Source organism: Protopterus annectens, chromosome 9.part0, assembly GCF_019279795.1.
Source record: "Protopterus annectens isolate FY-2018-M chromosome 9.part0, PAN1.0, whole genome shotgun sequence".
NCBI lineage: Eukaryota > Metazoa > Chordata > Ceratodontiformes > Protopteridae > Protopterus > Protopterus annectens.
The window spans coordinates 1,810,035,722-1,810,051,725 of NC_056743.1; the positions used below are offsets into that span (position 1 = coordinate 1,810,035,722).

The 16,004-nt window shown below is 43.2% G+C and overlaps 1 protein-coding gene across 1 annotated transcript in view; it reads right to left on the reverse strand.

Annotated features, from left to right (window-relative positions):
* LOC122812282 (complement C3-like) overlaps positions 1–16,004 on the reverse strand; it is a 607,672-nt gene that overhangs the window by 401,769 nt on the left and 189,899 nt on the right. The window contains exon 3 of the mRNA XM_044084683.1: positions 12,932–13,019. Within this exon, the coding sequence (XP_043940618.1) occupies positions 12,932–13,019 (88 nt within the window). The remainder of the gene's footprint in view (positions 1–12,931; positions 13,020–16,004) is intronic.

Genomic DNA, 16,004 nt, shown 5'->3' on the forward strand with positions numbered 1-16,004 from the left:
ATGTAGTCAGGCCTTTATCCCTCTGCATCATGGTACTTGGTAAAATGGAACAAAGTCTTCAGAAAAAGTAGTGTATGAAGAGAGAGAGAAAATAAGACAAGTAAGAAGGGAAACAACATTATAGCAGAAACTTTTTAGTACCTAAGATGAGCAGCATCTAAGAAATTCAAATAATTTTTGGACAGGTACAGCTTAATTCATTTAGTGTGTGTGTGTGTGTGTGTGTGTGTGTGTGTGTGTGTGTGTGTGTGTGTGTGTGTGTGTGTGTGTGTGTGTGTGTGTGTGTGTGTGTGTGTGTTACTGCTGACCTCTTATTGCAATTTTTTATGTTTTGTAGGTGAGACTCTAATCACTGCAGTATATCCATATAGAAGACACTGTTGGGTTGGTTTCTTGGGGCTGATGGTTGTCTCTCCTCACACTTTTAATATTTACAAGTTAATACTGCTACTACATCTTCCAAGTTCTGGACTCAGTACTGGCAAAATGTGTACTATCATTTGATCAACAAACACTCCTTGTATTACAAGTGCTGCTTGCTTCCTGTCACCACACCTGGAACGACTGAAGTGCTTTAACATACCAGTATTGATTTCTCATGTCAGATTCTTGTTTGGGTCACTTTTACTTAAATGCTCTGCAATTACCATTAGCACAGCTGTAATTCTGTGACTACATCATTCATCGTTTTCATATATGAACAGCACTTGACTTTGACAAGTATACTGCATCATCTCTGAGAAGATGACTCCTTGTGCAAGTACAGCCAATCTTTTGTATTTTTACATATGTGGTGCAACACGTAGGTCCTTACTGACTACCTGCCTAATGTTACAGGTGCATCTTAATCTAGCATTCTCCTTACAGCAGCTTTCAGTACGTCTGTTTATACTCTACCAGTCACTTTGATTTACTTTCTGCCATTGTTGCTCTTATTGGCCATCTCTTTATCCTCTAACAAACTCCAGTCATTCTGCAGAAATATGGACCTGAATTTTGCAGTACTTAATTCACATTCCTGTAATCCTTTTGCTTTTCTTGCAAAGTTCTTCCTCTATCACGTCTCTTCTTTCATTTTTTTCCTGTGCATATCACTCTTTTTATGATGCTTTTTAATTACCTGGCTTACCTACCTTTTGGTTACTGATGTCCTCATGAATATGTTGAAGTGGCTAACTTCACGGCACCCATGCAAATGGAGATCAGTTGCATGACTGCAGAATCATACACCAATGCACTGTATGAACACATACACAAATGCATGGATCTCGCCATACCCAACAGAACCAAGATGCTCACCTCCAAAAAACGGAAGCCAATCTGGTGGTCCCCTGCCATAAACAAACTCTACAACAGAAGGAGGAAACTGATGCAGAATAAGGTGAAGTCCCAAGACAGGAAAAACCTCCCTTAGCAGCCTGAACAAAAAGTTGAGATCCCTTATCAAATCCTCTAAAGCTAGCTATGAAAACAGAATTGCAGCAGATAATAAAGACAACCACAAGGCCTTCTATAGTTATGTAAAGAATCTCCACGGCAATACCCAGATTTGCTCTGAGCTACTGCACAATGGTACCTCCTATACTGAGCCAACATATGTTGCCAGTATACTGGCTGATAGATTCAGTGCCAACTTTGCCCCTCTCTCCCCCCACAGGGGCCAGTCACAATACCAGCAGATTGCAAGGCACAAAGTATTACTGCTGCACACTTTAAAATAGCACTGTCCAAGGCCAAGAATCCAGCTTCTATGGGACCTCTCAATATCCCTTGCTGTGTTCTACATGAACTACAGAGTGAACTGGCACCTCACCTGTGTGCCCTGTTCAATCACAGCCTCACCTCAGGCTTTGTCCCTACCGAATGGCGCACTGCTACAGTCATCCCTCTCCACAAAGGAGGAGTGACTACAGACCCTGGGAACTATCGCCCCATTAGCCTGATGAGTCTGATATACAAAGCTATGGAACGCCTCATCATGGACCTAATTAACAAGGATATCAAGGAATCTCCAACCTCTGGATCCCGCACAGTTTGGTTTTGTTAAGGGTAGATCATGCCTGCTCAACTTGGTCAACTTCTCTGAGTTATCACCAGAGCTGTGTATGAAAGCAAGGTGGTTCATAAGCCTACCTTGACCTGGCCAAGGCCTTTGATACCATTCCCCACTCAGGAATCATAGAAAAACTCACTAAGCTAGGCATCAAACCCTATATCAGAAATGCTACATCTAAAGAAATCCCAATCCCTCAGCACCACACGCTCCAGAGACCTCAACCTCATTAACATAATCAACAGAACATGCTGGAGGGACACGTTCATAACCCAGAGACTGCCCATGCTATGGAATAGACTTCCCAGACATGTCAAGCAAAGCACCTCACTGGCCCTCTTCAAGAAAAATCTTGATGAGTGGATGGGAAATAGAAAATTCACCCCAGAGATCACTTAGTGGCTTTACTCGACAGAGGCACTGGGAACTAAGGTCGAGTGCCACGATGCCAGGGCAATCCTATGGGTTAGGCTTGTAAAGGCCTCAGGGGCCATTAGCCTAGTACACAGCTATGAACCTACGTGTGTATATATATATATATATATATATATATATATATATATATATATGTGTGTGTGTGTGTGTGTGTGTATATATATATATATATATATATATATATATATATATATATATATATATATATATATATATATATATACATATGGATCTACTGCTTTTGGTTGAATTACATTTGGTCGAAAATTATTTCAGGCAGCCCACTTCACTGAAAGCTCATTTGATTGAAAGCTCATTTGATCGAACTCCATTTGGTCGAAAATGGAATATAGCCCCTGCTCCACTGCAGTGCGACCCTGGAGTGAGAATATAAAGTTAGGGGGTGTGTGGGAGGCACAGCCCCCCACATTTTGCAACTAGTTTTTACTGACATTATATGTTTTAATGTATTTTTAATGGATACACAAGTATATAATAGTAAATACACTGCAATTATGTGGGGGGCTACACCTCCCACACCCCCCAATGTGGGGGGCTGTGCCCCCACACTCTCCCTAACTTTATATTCTCACTCCAGGGTTGCACTGCAGTGCAGAAAGGGCGATATTCCATTTTTGACCAAATGGAATTCGACCAAATGGGTTTTCAGTGAAATGCATTTTCGGTGAAGTGGGCTGCCTGAAATAATTTTCGACCAAATGTAATTCGACCAAAACCAATAGACCCATGTATATATATATATATATATATATATATATATATATATATATATATATATATATATATATATATATACATATATACATATACACATATACACATATGTATATGGATGTACACCCCCCCCCAAACACATATGCACACAGTTACAGTTAGCATACATTTTCTTGTTTAACCCAGTACAAAAGGTAAATACTACTGCTGTGAGTTTTCTTAATTTGTATGCTTCCAACTTGGAATGGAAAACAAAATTACATGTTACATGATACCACAATGAACTAATTCAAAGAGCACTGACAGTCACAGCTAAAGACTACATCTGCAGTTCTCCTTATAAAGAACATTTTATATGTACTAGTTAGTATGCTGACTATTGTGTAGTCAGGTTAACTTGCTATGTAAAAATGAAGTACTCACCATAACGTTCCATGTTTGTTGTCCTTCATCTCGCCTTCCTTTTTGCTGGTTGTGTTCAGAGTCGATCCTCAGCTCTGACTCAGCTGTATACTATAGCATGAGAGCTTCTTACTGGCTTGAGGCTAGCCCCTACCTCAATATGCCTAGCAGTTGCTACCCAGATCTCGTTTGTGATAATCCCACCAGCCTACAAAGGTCCAAATATTACTAAACTTGCTAGGGAAAGAAAGAGACCTGCATATGATTGTGTAAACATCAGCAAGATAAAGGTAGGAAAGACAAGGTCCAACCAACTGGTAAGCATAAGGGAACTCAGCCAGTGTAGCCAAACAAAAAAGAAGAAAATTCTTCTCGATCATCCAGAAGGGGGAAGGAGGGTGGAACGCAAGAAGAAAGGCAAGATGAAGGACAACAAACATGGAACGTTATGGTGAGTGCGTAACTCCTTTATGTTATGTTGTCCCATCTCGCCACCTTCTTGCTTGTTGGGACAGCGTCCCCAGCACCTACATTTTGGGTGGCTCACTGGAAAAAACTCTTCAGGACCTTGGAACCAAAGGGTGCCCTGTCCTGGGAGGCCACATCTACTTTGTAATGAGAGATAAAGGTATGGGGATTAGCCCATGTGGCTGTCACACAGATAGAATCTAGGGACAGTTTGGCTTGAAAGGCAATAGAGGTAGCCAAGGCCCTAGTTGAGTGTCCTTTAATTTTTCCTGGAAGTTGTTTTTCTCACAAAGTGTAAACATAGATGATAGTGTTTGACAGCCACTTTGATAAGGTCACTTTAGACACTGGACAACCTTTCTTTTTGTCTGCAAAGGATATAAACAATTTGTCAGATTTTTCTAAAATCCTTGGTCCTGTGTAAATAAAAATGTAACTGTCTATGAACATCCAGTTGGTGGAGCTTATTCTCTGCCTTGTTTCCATAATTGGGGAAGAATACAGGAAGCTCTATGGATTGATTTAAGTTATGCTCTGAACACACCTTGGGTAAAAAGGAGGGACTGGTTCTGACAGAAACTCTGTCTTTGTGGAAAATCAAATATGGGGGGGGGGGGGGGTGAGTGGATAAGGCCTGTAACTCTGAAACCCTCCTGGCTAAAGTGATGGCGGTTAAGAAGAAATTCTTCCAAGTTAAAATGTTTAGAGGACAAGAAGCAGCTGGCTCAAAGGGAGGAAGAATGAGAGACTCTAAAACTAGATTTAAATCCCAGGGGGGAAGAGGTGCTCTTATTGGACGTCTTAAGAGGGAAGTACCTCTTAGGAATGTTTTGCATAGTCTGTGGGACATGATGTTAGATCCCATTTCTCCTACATGGAAATTCAAAATGGCAGCTAGCTGGACTCGGATAATAGCCGCTGCTCCTCATTCAAATCTTTCAGCCAGGAAATCCAGAATTTTAGAAATGGGGGCAGTAAAAGGATCAATGTCATTCATTTTTGCTCAACTGGAGAACCTCTTCCATTTACTAGCATAAAGATTTCTTGTAGTGGGCTTATGGGATGGAATCAAAATGTGTTGAACTGCCGGGGAAACATCTGGAAGCCTGGCTAAGACCGGAAGTGGAGAAACCAAGCAGTCAGCTTGAGAGTATGAATGGAAGGGTGGAGAGCACCTGTCTGATGTGTCAGGAGATCTGGAACTGGGTCCAATATCCAAGGCACCCCTTGCAGATAAGGCCAGAGGAATGGGAACCAAATCTGTTGAGGCCAGTAAGGAGTAATGAGGATTAACTTGCAACCCAATGACTGAGTTTCTGAAAAATCTTGGTGATCAGAGGGAAAGATGGGAAGGCATAAAGCAGCCCTGGGGGCCAGTCATGAACCAGTGCATCCCTGGGTGACTGTCCCGGTGGTGAAACTATGGCAAAGTAGCTGCTGCATTTGTTGTTGAGGGGAGTGGCGATAAGATCGCAGCATGGCTGGTCCCATTTGCGAAAAATTAACGGGACCACTTGTGAGGCATCAGAATATCCCTGCTGAGCTTGTCCGCTATCATTGTGGATTTCCCTGGGATGTGCATTGCGACCAGAAAGCATTGAGAAGACATTGCCCATTGCCATACCCATAGAGTCTCTCGGCACAAGGGGTAAGACCTAGTTCCGTCCTGTTTGTTGATGTACCATACTACCAACATATTGTCTGTCTGAATCGCTATAGTCCCCGTAGGAAGAGAGTCTTGAAGTGCTTGCAACACCAGAAGCACCCTCTCATCTCCAGGACATTGATGTGCAAGTGGTACTCGTGTTCTTGCCAAGTCCCTTGAACAGTCTGTCCCAGATAATGCCCCCCCATCTGGGAAATGTCCATGGTCACTGTGGCTATGGGGTGGGGGCTAGAAATGGCCTGCCATTTGATACCAGAAGGGAGTGAAGCCACCATGCTAAATCCTTCTTGCAAGACTCCATGATCCATATCTGATGTGACATTGGCAAATCCTGGAATGACCACTGAGCAAAAAGAAGCCACTGCAGAATTCTCATGTGGAAGTGTGCCATAGGGACCAGAGAAATCACTGCAGCCATCGAGCCCAAGACCTTGACGACAAATTTTGCCTGAATTCTCTTGTTTGCCAAGAGGATTGAAACTTGATGACGAATGGTTAAAACTCTTTCGTGAGGCAGTTTTGCTATCATAGCCCTTGTGTCTAAATCTGCCCCTATAAATGAAATATACTGACAAGGGAACAAGGCAGACTTTTCGTAGTTTATGGTGACACCTAGTTGTGCACAGGTGTGAACAGTGGAGTCACGTGTCTCGATGAGTTGATGTCTGGTGGTGGCAGTGAGGAGCCAGTTGACTAGATACGAAAACACCCAGAATCCTAGACTCCTCAGGTGACCCGTGACTACTGCCATACATTTGGTGAACACCCTGGGGGCTGTGGTGAGACCAAAGAGCAGAGCTCTGAACTGGTAATAACTGGCTCCCAGCCAGAATCCCAAGTACCTCCTGAACAGCCTGTCCATTTTTATATGGTAATACGCATCTTGCAGATCGATAGAGCACATCCAGTTGTCCTGACCCAGAAAGGGAAGAATGGACTGCAGTGTTACCATCCAGAACTTTGTTTTTTTTGACTGATTTGTTGAGTTTGCTGAGATCCAAAATGGATCTCTAGTCCCCTGTCTTTTTTGGAACTAAAAAGAACCTTGAGTAAGTGCCAGATTCGATTTGGTCTGCGGGGACTTCTTGGATGGCTCTTTTTTCTAGCAACCTTTGAACCTCTAGGTTTGCTTAATCCCGAAGATTGGGTGGAACATCTGGGATTGTGTTTTGATTTGCTGGAGGGGGTGGTTGGGAGAAGGGAATTTTCTAACCCCTGGATATTATCGACAGTACCCAGGTATCTTCCGTGATTGTTTGCCAGGCTTTGGGGTACTGGGATAATCTGCCCTGACTACCTCCAGAAGCAGACAGTCGGGCCTCTTTTCAGGAGCATTGGAAAGGCCTGCCAGAGAAGGTATCCCTGTCAGCCTGATTCTGCGGACCCTCCCCCGCCGTGGGGTTAGCGTCTCCCATTGTTGTTTCCTCCTCTGCCCCTGGGGGAACTGTCTCCATGTGTGTCAGTTGAAACTCCCTGAGATTTTCTGAACCACATCTTCCCGCTTTTCTGACCCTTGGGGTAAGGTTTAGAGGGGGGCGGAAAAATGTACTCCCACAGCAGAGAGAGTTTTGCCATCTCTTTCACACCTGATAAGCGTCTCTTTTACCTGAGGCCCGAACAGCGACGAGCCGTCAAAAGGGGTGTTGGTAAAGGAGGACTTGAAGGGTTCCACAAATTGACAAAGGTGCATCCAGGAGTGCCTGCGCAAAGCAACTCCTGTGCCTGCTGCCCTACCCGCTCCATCTGCTGCGTAGGATATCAGCAGCATGTAGAAGTTAACTATAGATGTCAAGGTTGCAAGCTGTGAAGCTGCCTTGCTCACAGCTCCTTCAGCTGTAGGATCTTGTAGGGTGTCTCCTAGCTCCTTCAGGAGATCCCTTTGAAGGAGTTTAAAGTGAGACAAATAATTCAGTGACCTGAGAGTAATGGCTGCTGAAGCAAACATACGCTTCCTATACCTGTCCGTGGTATGAGACTCTTTGTTCGGTGGATGGACAGAAGAAGAAGTCTCCGCTAACTCTTTCTTGGTGGCTTCCGCCACCACTATGGCATCAACAGGCACACCCTTTGATAGAAAAGACCTATCCTCTGGAGCAGTTATGAATTTATTAGGCCTCCTTGAAACTGGTTCCATAGTCTGTGGGGAGCTCCAGGCCTTTCGACTCACCAAAGCCAGTGGAGGGTCGAAAGGAGGGGGCACCCAAGAGATGGAGGGTCGGGAACCAAATGCATCCAGGTACACAGACTCATCCTCAGAAGGGGCAAGGGATTTCCAGCCACCTCTCTGTCTAAGGATTTCCAGGATGTCTGAAAAGGAGACATCCTTAGAGTGGGACTGTGGGGACCCTTCTGAGCCCTCCAAGTCTGTGTCTGAAGTGAGGGACTCAGGGGAGTCCAAATGCTTCCTCTTGCATTTTCTCTTCCGAGGGACCACCTCTGAGGGATGCTCAGGGGAGGTTTCGGAAGAGGTGGTGTCACCCAATGGGGCATCCTGGAGCATGGGTTCCCTACGCTTGGGGGGGAGGGGGATCCGAGGCAGACTCAGGCACCGAAATAGTAGGAGCCAATGGAGTTGAGGGTGGAGCAGACTCAGGTGATAGCAGGCTCCTCATCACCTGGAAGGTGCTGTAGTCCCAGCCCGAAAGAGTCCCCGGCTCCAAAGAGTCCAGAGACCTCCTCCTAACCAAGGGTGATGGCTCCAAGGCTGATGTAGGAGCCAAGCTCACCTGTGTTGAAGCACCGAGAGGGAGAGCAGGGTCGGACAAGGGTCCGATGCCATTCACCCCCTCGGAGCCAACAAGAGAGCATTGGTTCCCAGATCCTTCGATAGACAGAGATAACGAAGAGATCGAGCGGTGGTCAGACCCGATAGACCAATGGTGGTCCTCGGAGCTGGCGGTTCCACCACAATGACATCCATGCACTCCGGTGCTGAACTCAAGAGAGTCGGACGAGGAATTGATAACAGTGCGGGGCTGAGGTGTCGATGCCAAATCCTTGTGGGCTGGGCTCGATAATAATTTAGCTAATGCCTGTGTCTTGAGAAGCCTCTCCTCCACCCTCTCCACATCATGATCTGAAAGCCTGGATGATCGAGAGGAATGAGAGGAAGACTGATGACTGCCTGCCACAGACTGCAACAGTGGGGATTGTGGAATAGACCTCAACGGCTACAGAGAGAGAGAGACCTGGTTCTCTTGAGAGTCCTGACTGCCTCTGAAACCACTGATGGAGCTGCAGGAGAAAGAGGTTTGTTGGAACCAACGCTCGGATCCGACAGACTCACATGTTTATCCCTAGACCTCGATGGCTCTGAGATAGCAGCCGAGGAAGATGAAGGCTTAGGTGACTTATCTTGTGTTTTTGCTGGCTGAGAACCCTCAACAGCCACATCAAAAGGGCTCTTAAACAAGCCTCATAAAATCAACTTATTCTTTCTTTCTGCAAGACCCGAGAACTAAAGGCATGACATATAGAACATGAGTCCTGCAGGTGTACAGCCCCTAAGTAACAGATACAGCTCATGTGCCTGTCTGTAAGGGACATCTTCTGGCAGTATGAGTCACAATTCTTAAAACCCAAAGGTTTTGACTCCTTAGGTTTCTTAGCCATACTAGGTAAAGGAAAAAAAAACACCAACAACGACAAACATAACTAAGGAAACTTTAAACTATTTAAATTCAAAAACTTTTTTTTTTTTTTTTAAAGAGGAAAGAGAAAGGAGGGAAGGGGAAGAGCCTCTAAGTTAAATGGCGACTCCCCCAACCCAGGAGAGCTTCTAACTTTAATGGCTGCAGTTAAAAGGAGAAAAGGGAAGGAAACACAAGCCCTTAAATGAAGACAGGGCTGATAGAAAAGAACAGAGAATCCTCTAAGTCAAATGAGTTCAAGGGAGGGGTTAGGCCTGAGGGAAGGAACAATGGCCACAACAACAAAAAAAGGCAGCAGCGGGAAGGTTACAAAAGGCACTAGCCTAAGGAGAACACTCCCTAAGACTATATTAATATAAAAAAGCTATTTAACTTCAAAAAACCTTGACAAAATCCAAAAAGAAGAAAATACTTAGCCTGAGCCAGTACAAGCAATCTTGACACTGCAAGCGGCAAACGAGATCTGGGTAACTACCACTAGGCATGTTGGGATAGGGGCTAGCCTCAGGCCAGTAAGAAGCTCTCGAGCTACAGTATACTGCTGAGTCAGAGCCCAGGACCAGCTCCGAACCCAACCAGCAAGAAGGAGCTGAGATGGAACAACATAACATCAACAGTTATCTTTGTAAATCTGTGCCTGAGGGCATCTATACCTTAAGTACCAAGGTATACTGTTAATAACTACTGATGTACATTCTTTGTTGAATTTATTGGAGTAACAGACTCTGTAACCCATTTAACTTGTTATCAGGAGCAACTACTCACTATTTATTACTATGCAACTTCTATACCAATACTTGGAACTTTTCTTCCCAGGTCTCCAGTGCATTTGGTGTATGCTTAGTTAGAGATTCCTGACAAAGTATTATAAAAAGTACTCCAGAGTTTTGAAGAAGCAAGGGATTAGGTCCTTTTCACTTTTTTTCTCATTTTAACAGTTAAGAGAGAGAGACCTGGTTCTCTTGAGAGTCCTGGCTGCCTCTGAAACCACTGATGGAGCTTCAGGAAAAAGAGGTTTGTTGGAACCAACGCTCGGATCCGACAGACTCACATGTTTATCCCTAGACCTTGATGGCTCTGAGATAGCAGCCGAGGAAGATGAAGGCTTAGGTGACTTATCTTGTGTTTTTGCTGGCTGAGAACCCTCAACAGCCACATCAAAGGGCTCTTAAACAAGCCTCATAAAATCAACTTATTCTTTCTTTCCTGCAAGACCCGAGAACTAAAGGCATGACATATAGAACATGAGTCCTGCAGGTGTACAGCCCCTAAGTAACAGATACAGCTCATGTGCCTGTCTGTAAGGGACATCTTCTGGCAGTATGAGTCACAATTCTTAAAACCCAAAGGTTTTGACTCCTTAGGTTTCTTAGCCATACTAGGTAAAGGAAAAAAACACCAACACCAATGACAAACATAACTAAGGAAACTTTAAACTATTTAAATTCAAAAACTTTTTTTTTTTTTAAAGAGGAAAGAGAAAGGAGGGAAGGGGAAGAGCCTCTAAGTTAAATGGCGACTCCCCCAACCCAGGAGAGCCTCTAACTTTAATGGCTGCAGTTAAAAGGAGAAAAGGGAAGGAAACACAAGCCCTTAAATGAAGACAGGGCTGATAGAAAAGAACAGAGAATCCTCTAAGTCAAACGAGTTCAAGGGAGGGGTTAGGCCTGAGGGAAGGAACAATGGCCACAACAACAAAAAAAGACAGCAGCGGGAAGGTTACAAAAGGCACTAGCCTAAGGAGAACACTCCCTAAGACTATATTAATATAAAAAAGCTATTTAACTTCAAAAAACCTTGACAAAATCCAAAAAGAAGAAAATACTTAGCCTGAGCCAGTACAAGCAATCTTGACACTGCAAGCGGCAAACAAGATCTGGGTAACTACCGCTAGGCATGTTGGGATAGGGGCTAGCCTCAGGCCAGTAAGAAGCTCTCGAGCTACAGTATACTGCTGAGTCAGAGCCCAGGACCAGCTCCGAACCCAACCAGCAAGAAGGAGCTGAGATGGAACAACATAACATCAACAGTTATCTTTGTAAATCTGTACCTGAGGGCATCTATACCTTAAGTACCAAGGTATACTGTTAATAACTACTGATGTACATTCTTTGTTGAATTTATTGCAGTAACAGACTCTGTAACCCATTTAACTTGTTATCAGGAGCAACCACTCACTATTTATTACTATGCAACTTCTATATCAATACTTGGAACTTTTCTTCCCAGGTCTCCAGTGCATTTGGTGTATGCTTAGTTAGAGATTCCTGACAAAGTATTACAAAAAGTACTCCAGAGTTTTGAAGAAGCAAGGGATTAGGTCCTTTTCACTTTTTTTCTCATTTTAACAGTTAAGTTTGAGAACTATCAGTCTGATGATGTCTCTGCTTTTACTTCTTTCTTCCAGGTTGCGTATTTTTAAAATGCCCTTTTCCAGCCTTTGTAGCTGAGCATTTCCAGGTATTTCATATCTGCCTTCTTTCTGGTTGAGAAATGCCTTTGCACTTAAATTAAATTCCATCATTGACCATTTTTCTGTATGATAGTTCAAATTCAAATGTGCAGTGACTGAGGACACACACACACACACACACACACACACACACACACACACACACACACACACACACACACACACACACACAGACTTGTGACATATACTGTCTCCTATTGATCCCCCCAACCTACATACAAGCCATGATGACTAGTTTTTGGGCTGGCACCAGTGGGCAGTTAGAGCCAACCTTGATTTCCTGTTATCTTTTAAAAAAAAACACCATTGTCTATAACACTCAGTCCGTCTCTTCCCAGTTCTTAAGTGGTAACCAGATTTGTAATAAGGAGATCTTTGCAGATTCATAGATTCATGCATATTTCAAGGCCACTAAGTCTCATGACCATTCTCACTTTGCTAGTACCTTGCATCAGGCAGTATCTCCTTTCTCCATGGCCCATACAGGTCATTCCAGGGGTAGGTTTGTAGCTAAACCATCCAATCATTCAGTTTGTTTAATGGAAGATACTGAATCACACTGATTAACATGCAAGTGAAGTTTATTCCAGAGGTTTGAGAGACAATGGGTTATAACTTATAAACCTGTCCCTACACCATGTTTTATTTATATGTTGGTGAAGGTTTACTTACTGTGGGTCAACATCTGAAAATGTCCATAATTTTAACTAACTGATGTATTTATTCTAAGGTAAACATTTCAGGAAGCTTTACCTAAGGAAACAAGCACCTGAATAAATAAATAAATAAATAAATAAATACATACATACATACATACATACATACATACATACAGCTTTTATGGTGGTTCTGCTAGAGATTACGGGATATGACTCATATGATCTAAGAAATTATTTACACTGACTTTACTTCACATACTGATATGGAGTGAAGTGCACGAGTGGAGGTATATTCAACCTTGTGCTTTGTTGCAGTGTATTAACTGTTCTGTACTGGCAGTGATTCAGCAGAAATGTGAAATCAACAACATGAGATGTATTAGAACATACCCCTTTCAAGTCTTCCTCATCAGCTCTGAATCCAGTAAGGAGTGTAATGTCTACAATGGTCATTGGAGCATCCAACGTGTCATTAGACCTAAATAAGAAACATATTACAACCTGTTAATGGCCAGAAAAAAATAAATGAAGAGAATTTGTTATTTTAGTTGCATGCAGTGATTCACACATCAGTAAAGCAACAACAGATGTCAGAAAAGATAAAACCCAGAAAACTTACATAGGACCATTGGAGGTTACTTGGCTATTGGCTCTAGGGCCTTTACAAGCCCAGTCATGTTTTATCCTTGTTCCCTCATAGATCAACAGAAATATCCTATATTAGCATGTGAATTTATGATCAGCACTAACTGCCCCTATTCCAAAGGGACACAGGTGAAACCCCCAAGGTGAATTTACGGTTTACCATCCAATTGTCCAAGTTACGCTTAAACAGTGTCATTGAGGAGCTCTTTTTAATTTGAATTGAGAGTTTGTTCTAGAGGAGTGGTAGCCTCTGGGAGGCATATCTGTCTCTCCAGCAAGTCCTGTTTATGTTGCAGACTAAGTTAAGGTCTCTAGATCAAGTGAATCTTGTCCCATTAGATTTGCGAATGAGCAGCATTTCCATTAAGGCAGGGTCTGAGACTGCTCTGTAGGCCAGGCACTAATTGCCTCTAAGCAGTCTATATGACACAGAGTATAGTTGCAGTGCCTTCAGTCTGTCCAAGTCAGTCATGTGATGAAGGCCTTGAATTTTCTTGGTGAGAAACCTCTGAGGTCTCTCCAGCTGCTGCATGTGTCTCGTGAGATAGATACAGAAGGCAGCATTGTACTCAGTTATTGGTCTGATGAGGGACAAGCACACAGGAGTTATAACTTCCTTCATTTTGGATGCTATTCCCTTACTTATGACATGGACAATGTAGAAGTCCTTCCTCAACACTATGGACACATGATGATCAAAGTTAAAGCTATCAACTTGCGTTCACAAGTCTCTCACCACTGTGTTTGAACTTGGAGGGGGGGTACTGTTAATGCTGTAATTCACAGGGACTTCACTTTTACTGAAGAGGATGATAATACATGTTTTTGCGTTAGGTTTAAGTCCATGGCTTTGGCACCAATCATTTGTCTGCATAAGCCCTTTTTGTAGTATGGTGACATTGTTATGTTTTTCAATGATTGCATCCAGTTTGTAGTCATCAGTGAACTTTGTAAGCCACAGACCATCTAGTTTCACCTGAACTTCTGAGAAATAGATTCCAAACAGAAATGGACCCAGCACAGATCCTTGTGGAACACCACTAGTAAACAGTCTGCTGGTAGAGGTGGAGTACCCTACTTTTTGACTGCATGCGTTCTATCAGTGAGCCAGTTGGCTACCTATCTAATGACATATGGGTTTATCCCCAGCTAGGTGAGTTTATTGATGATGCCTGAGTGGGGGGAAAGTGTCAAAGGCCTTGGGTAAGTTGAGATAGGCAGTAAGCATTTTTTTGCCTTCATCTAAGGCTTTGGTGACATTTTCAAAGAAGACCACCAGGTTTAACTAGCATGATCTGCCTTTAATGGAACCAAATTGGGTTGGGTCAAGGGTTTGTAGGTCTCCTATATCCTTATTGTTTAGGTCCACTGTGATTCTTTCCATGGCTTTACAGATAAGGCTAGTTAGGCTTATGGGTCTATAATTCCCAAGGTGAGTTGAAGGATCCCCTTTGTGCAAAGGGATCATACTTGCAGTTTTCCATTCGGGTGAGACAAAGCCAGTACTTAGGCTGTGGTTGAAGAGAGTACCCAATGGTTATGCCAACTCCTGTTTTAGACCATTTAGTAAGCAGCCTAGGATGTTGTCCGGAACCATAGAGGAGGTGTTTTTGGCCTTGGAGAGGGTGGTTATGACCTGCTCATTGGAAATAATAGGTAGAGGACTGGTGACAGGTAAATTTTGGGGTATGATTGGTGGGGACAGTGGACTGAAGTTTTTGCTGAACCTGTCTGCTAGCAGGTTGGCAATTTTCACAGGTTCTGTATGAGTGGTACCATCCACTACTAGATCGGTGAAAATCTGAGCCTTCCTTTTAAGATTTTGGATGTAGTCATAGGATGCCTTGTGATTATCCTTAACCAGGGATGCTAATTTGGTTTTACAGTTAGCTTTGGAGGGCTTAACAAGACAATTCCTAAACTTCACCACCATCAACATTCAAAGTATAAGAAATAAAATCCCCCTTCTGCATATATGGTTAAGTCAATTGTTATATCTTTTGGCTTTTCCTGGTTAGGGGGTCACCACAGCAGAACTCTGGTCCACTAATGATTGGCAGTAGATTTTTACGTACGGAGTTGCCAGCCCTGATGCACAACCTTCAACGAAGGTACGCCCATTCACGCATGTCTCCACACAGAAGACGCTTTAGCTGAGAATTGAACAGGACGACGTCTTACTATGAGGCGACAACGCTACCGCAGCACCACCACCGTAGCAATATATGGTTAAGTCAATATAAACCAGAATTTACAGCCATAACTGATACTTGGCTAAAACTATATATATAGGATTCTGAATTTCTTCCCATAAACTATTTGTGCCTTAGAACAGACAGACTCCGCAAAAAAGGTGGAGGCATCACCTTACTATATCCAAGCACCTTCACAGAGATTCCATATTCAAAGCCTATATCCCTCTTTTCCACCACGTATTACCTTCTTAAAACTAAATGATTGTAAAAGCCTTTGTATCATATTCATATACATTCCCCCACGCAACAATGTTCCCTTTCTTGAAGACGTTCTTGCCTGGACTACCAACAATATAAAAAATGAAACAATCATCCTAGGCGGTGTTAATATTATCTGGTTAGACATCTCTAATAACAATCCCTCCTCAGACATCAACCTTCACATCTATACTCAGCCATTTTCTGATATTACTAGACCTGACAATAAAAATAGCAAAGGTTCAATCCTAGACTTGATCATGGTTTCTGACCCTAATAAGATTTCCACCTCTGATACACTCCCAGATAGTATAAGTGACCACTCACCAGCATTCATAATACATAAGCCCACCGCTTTACCACAT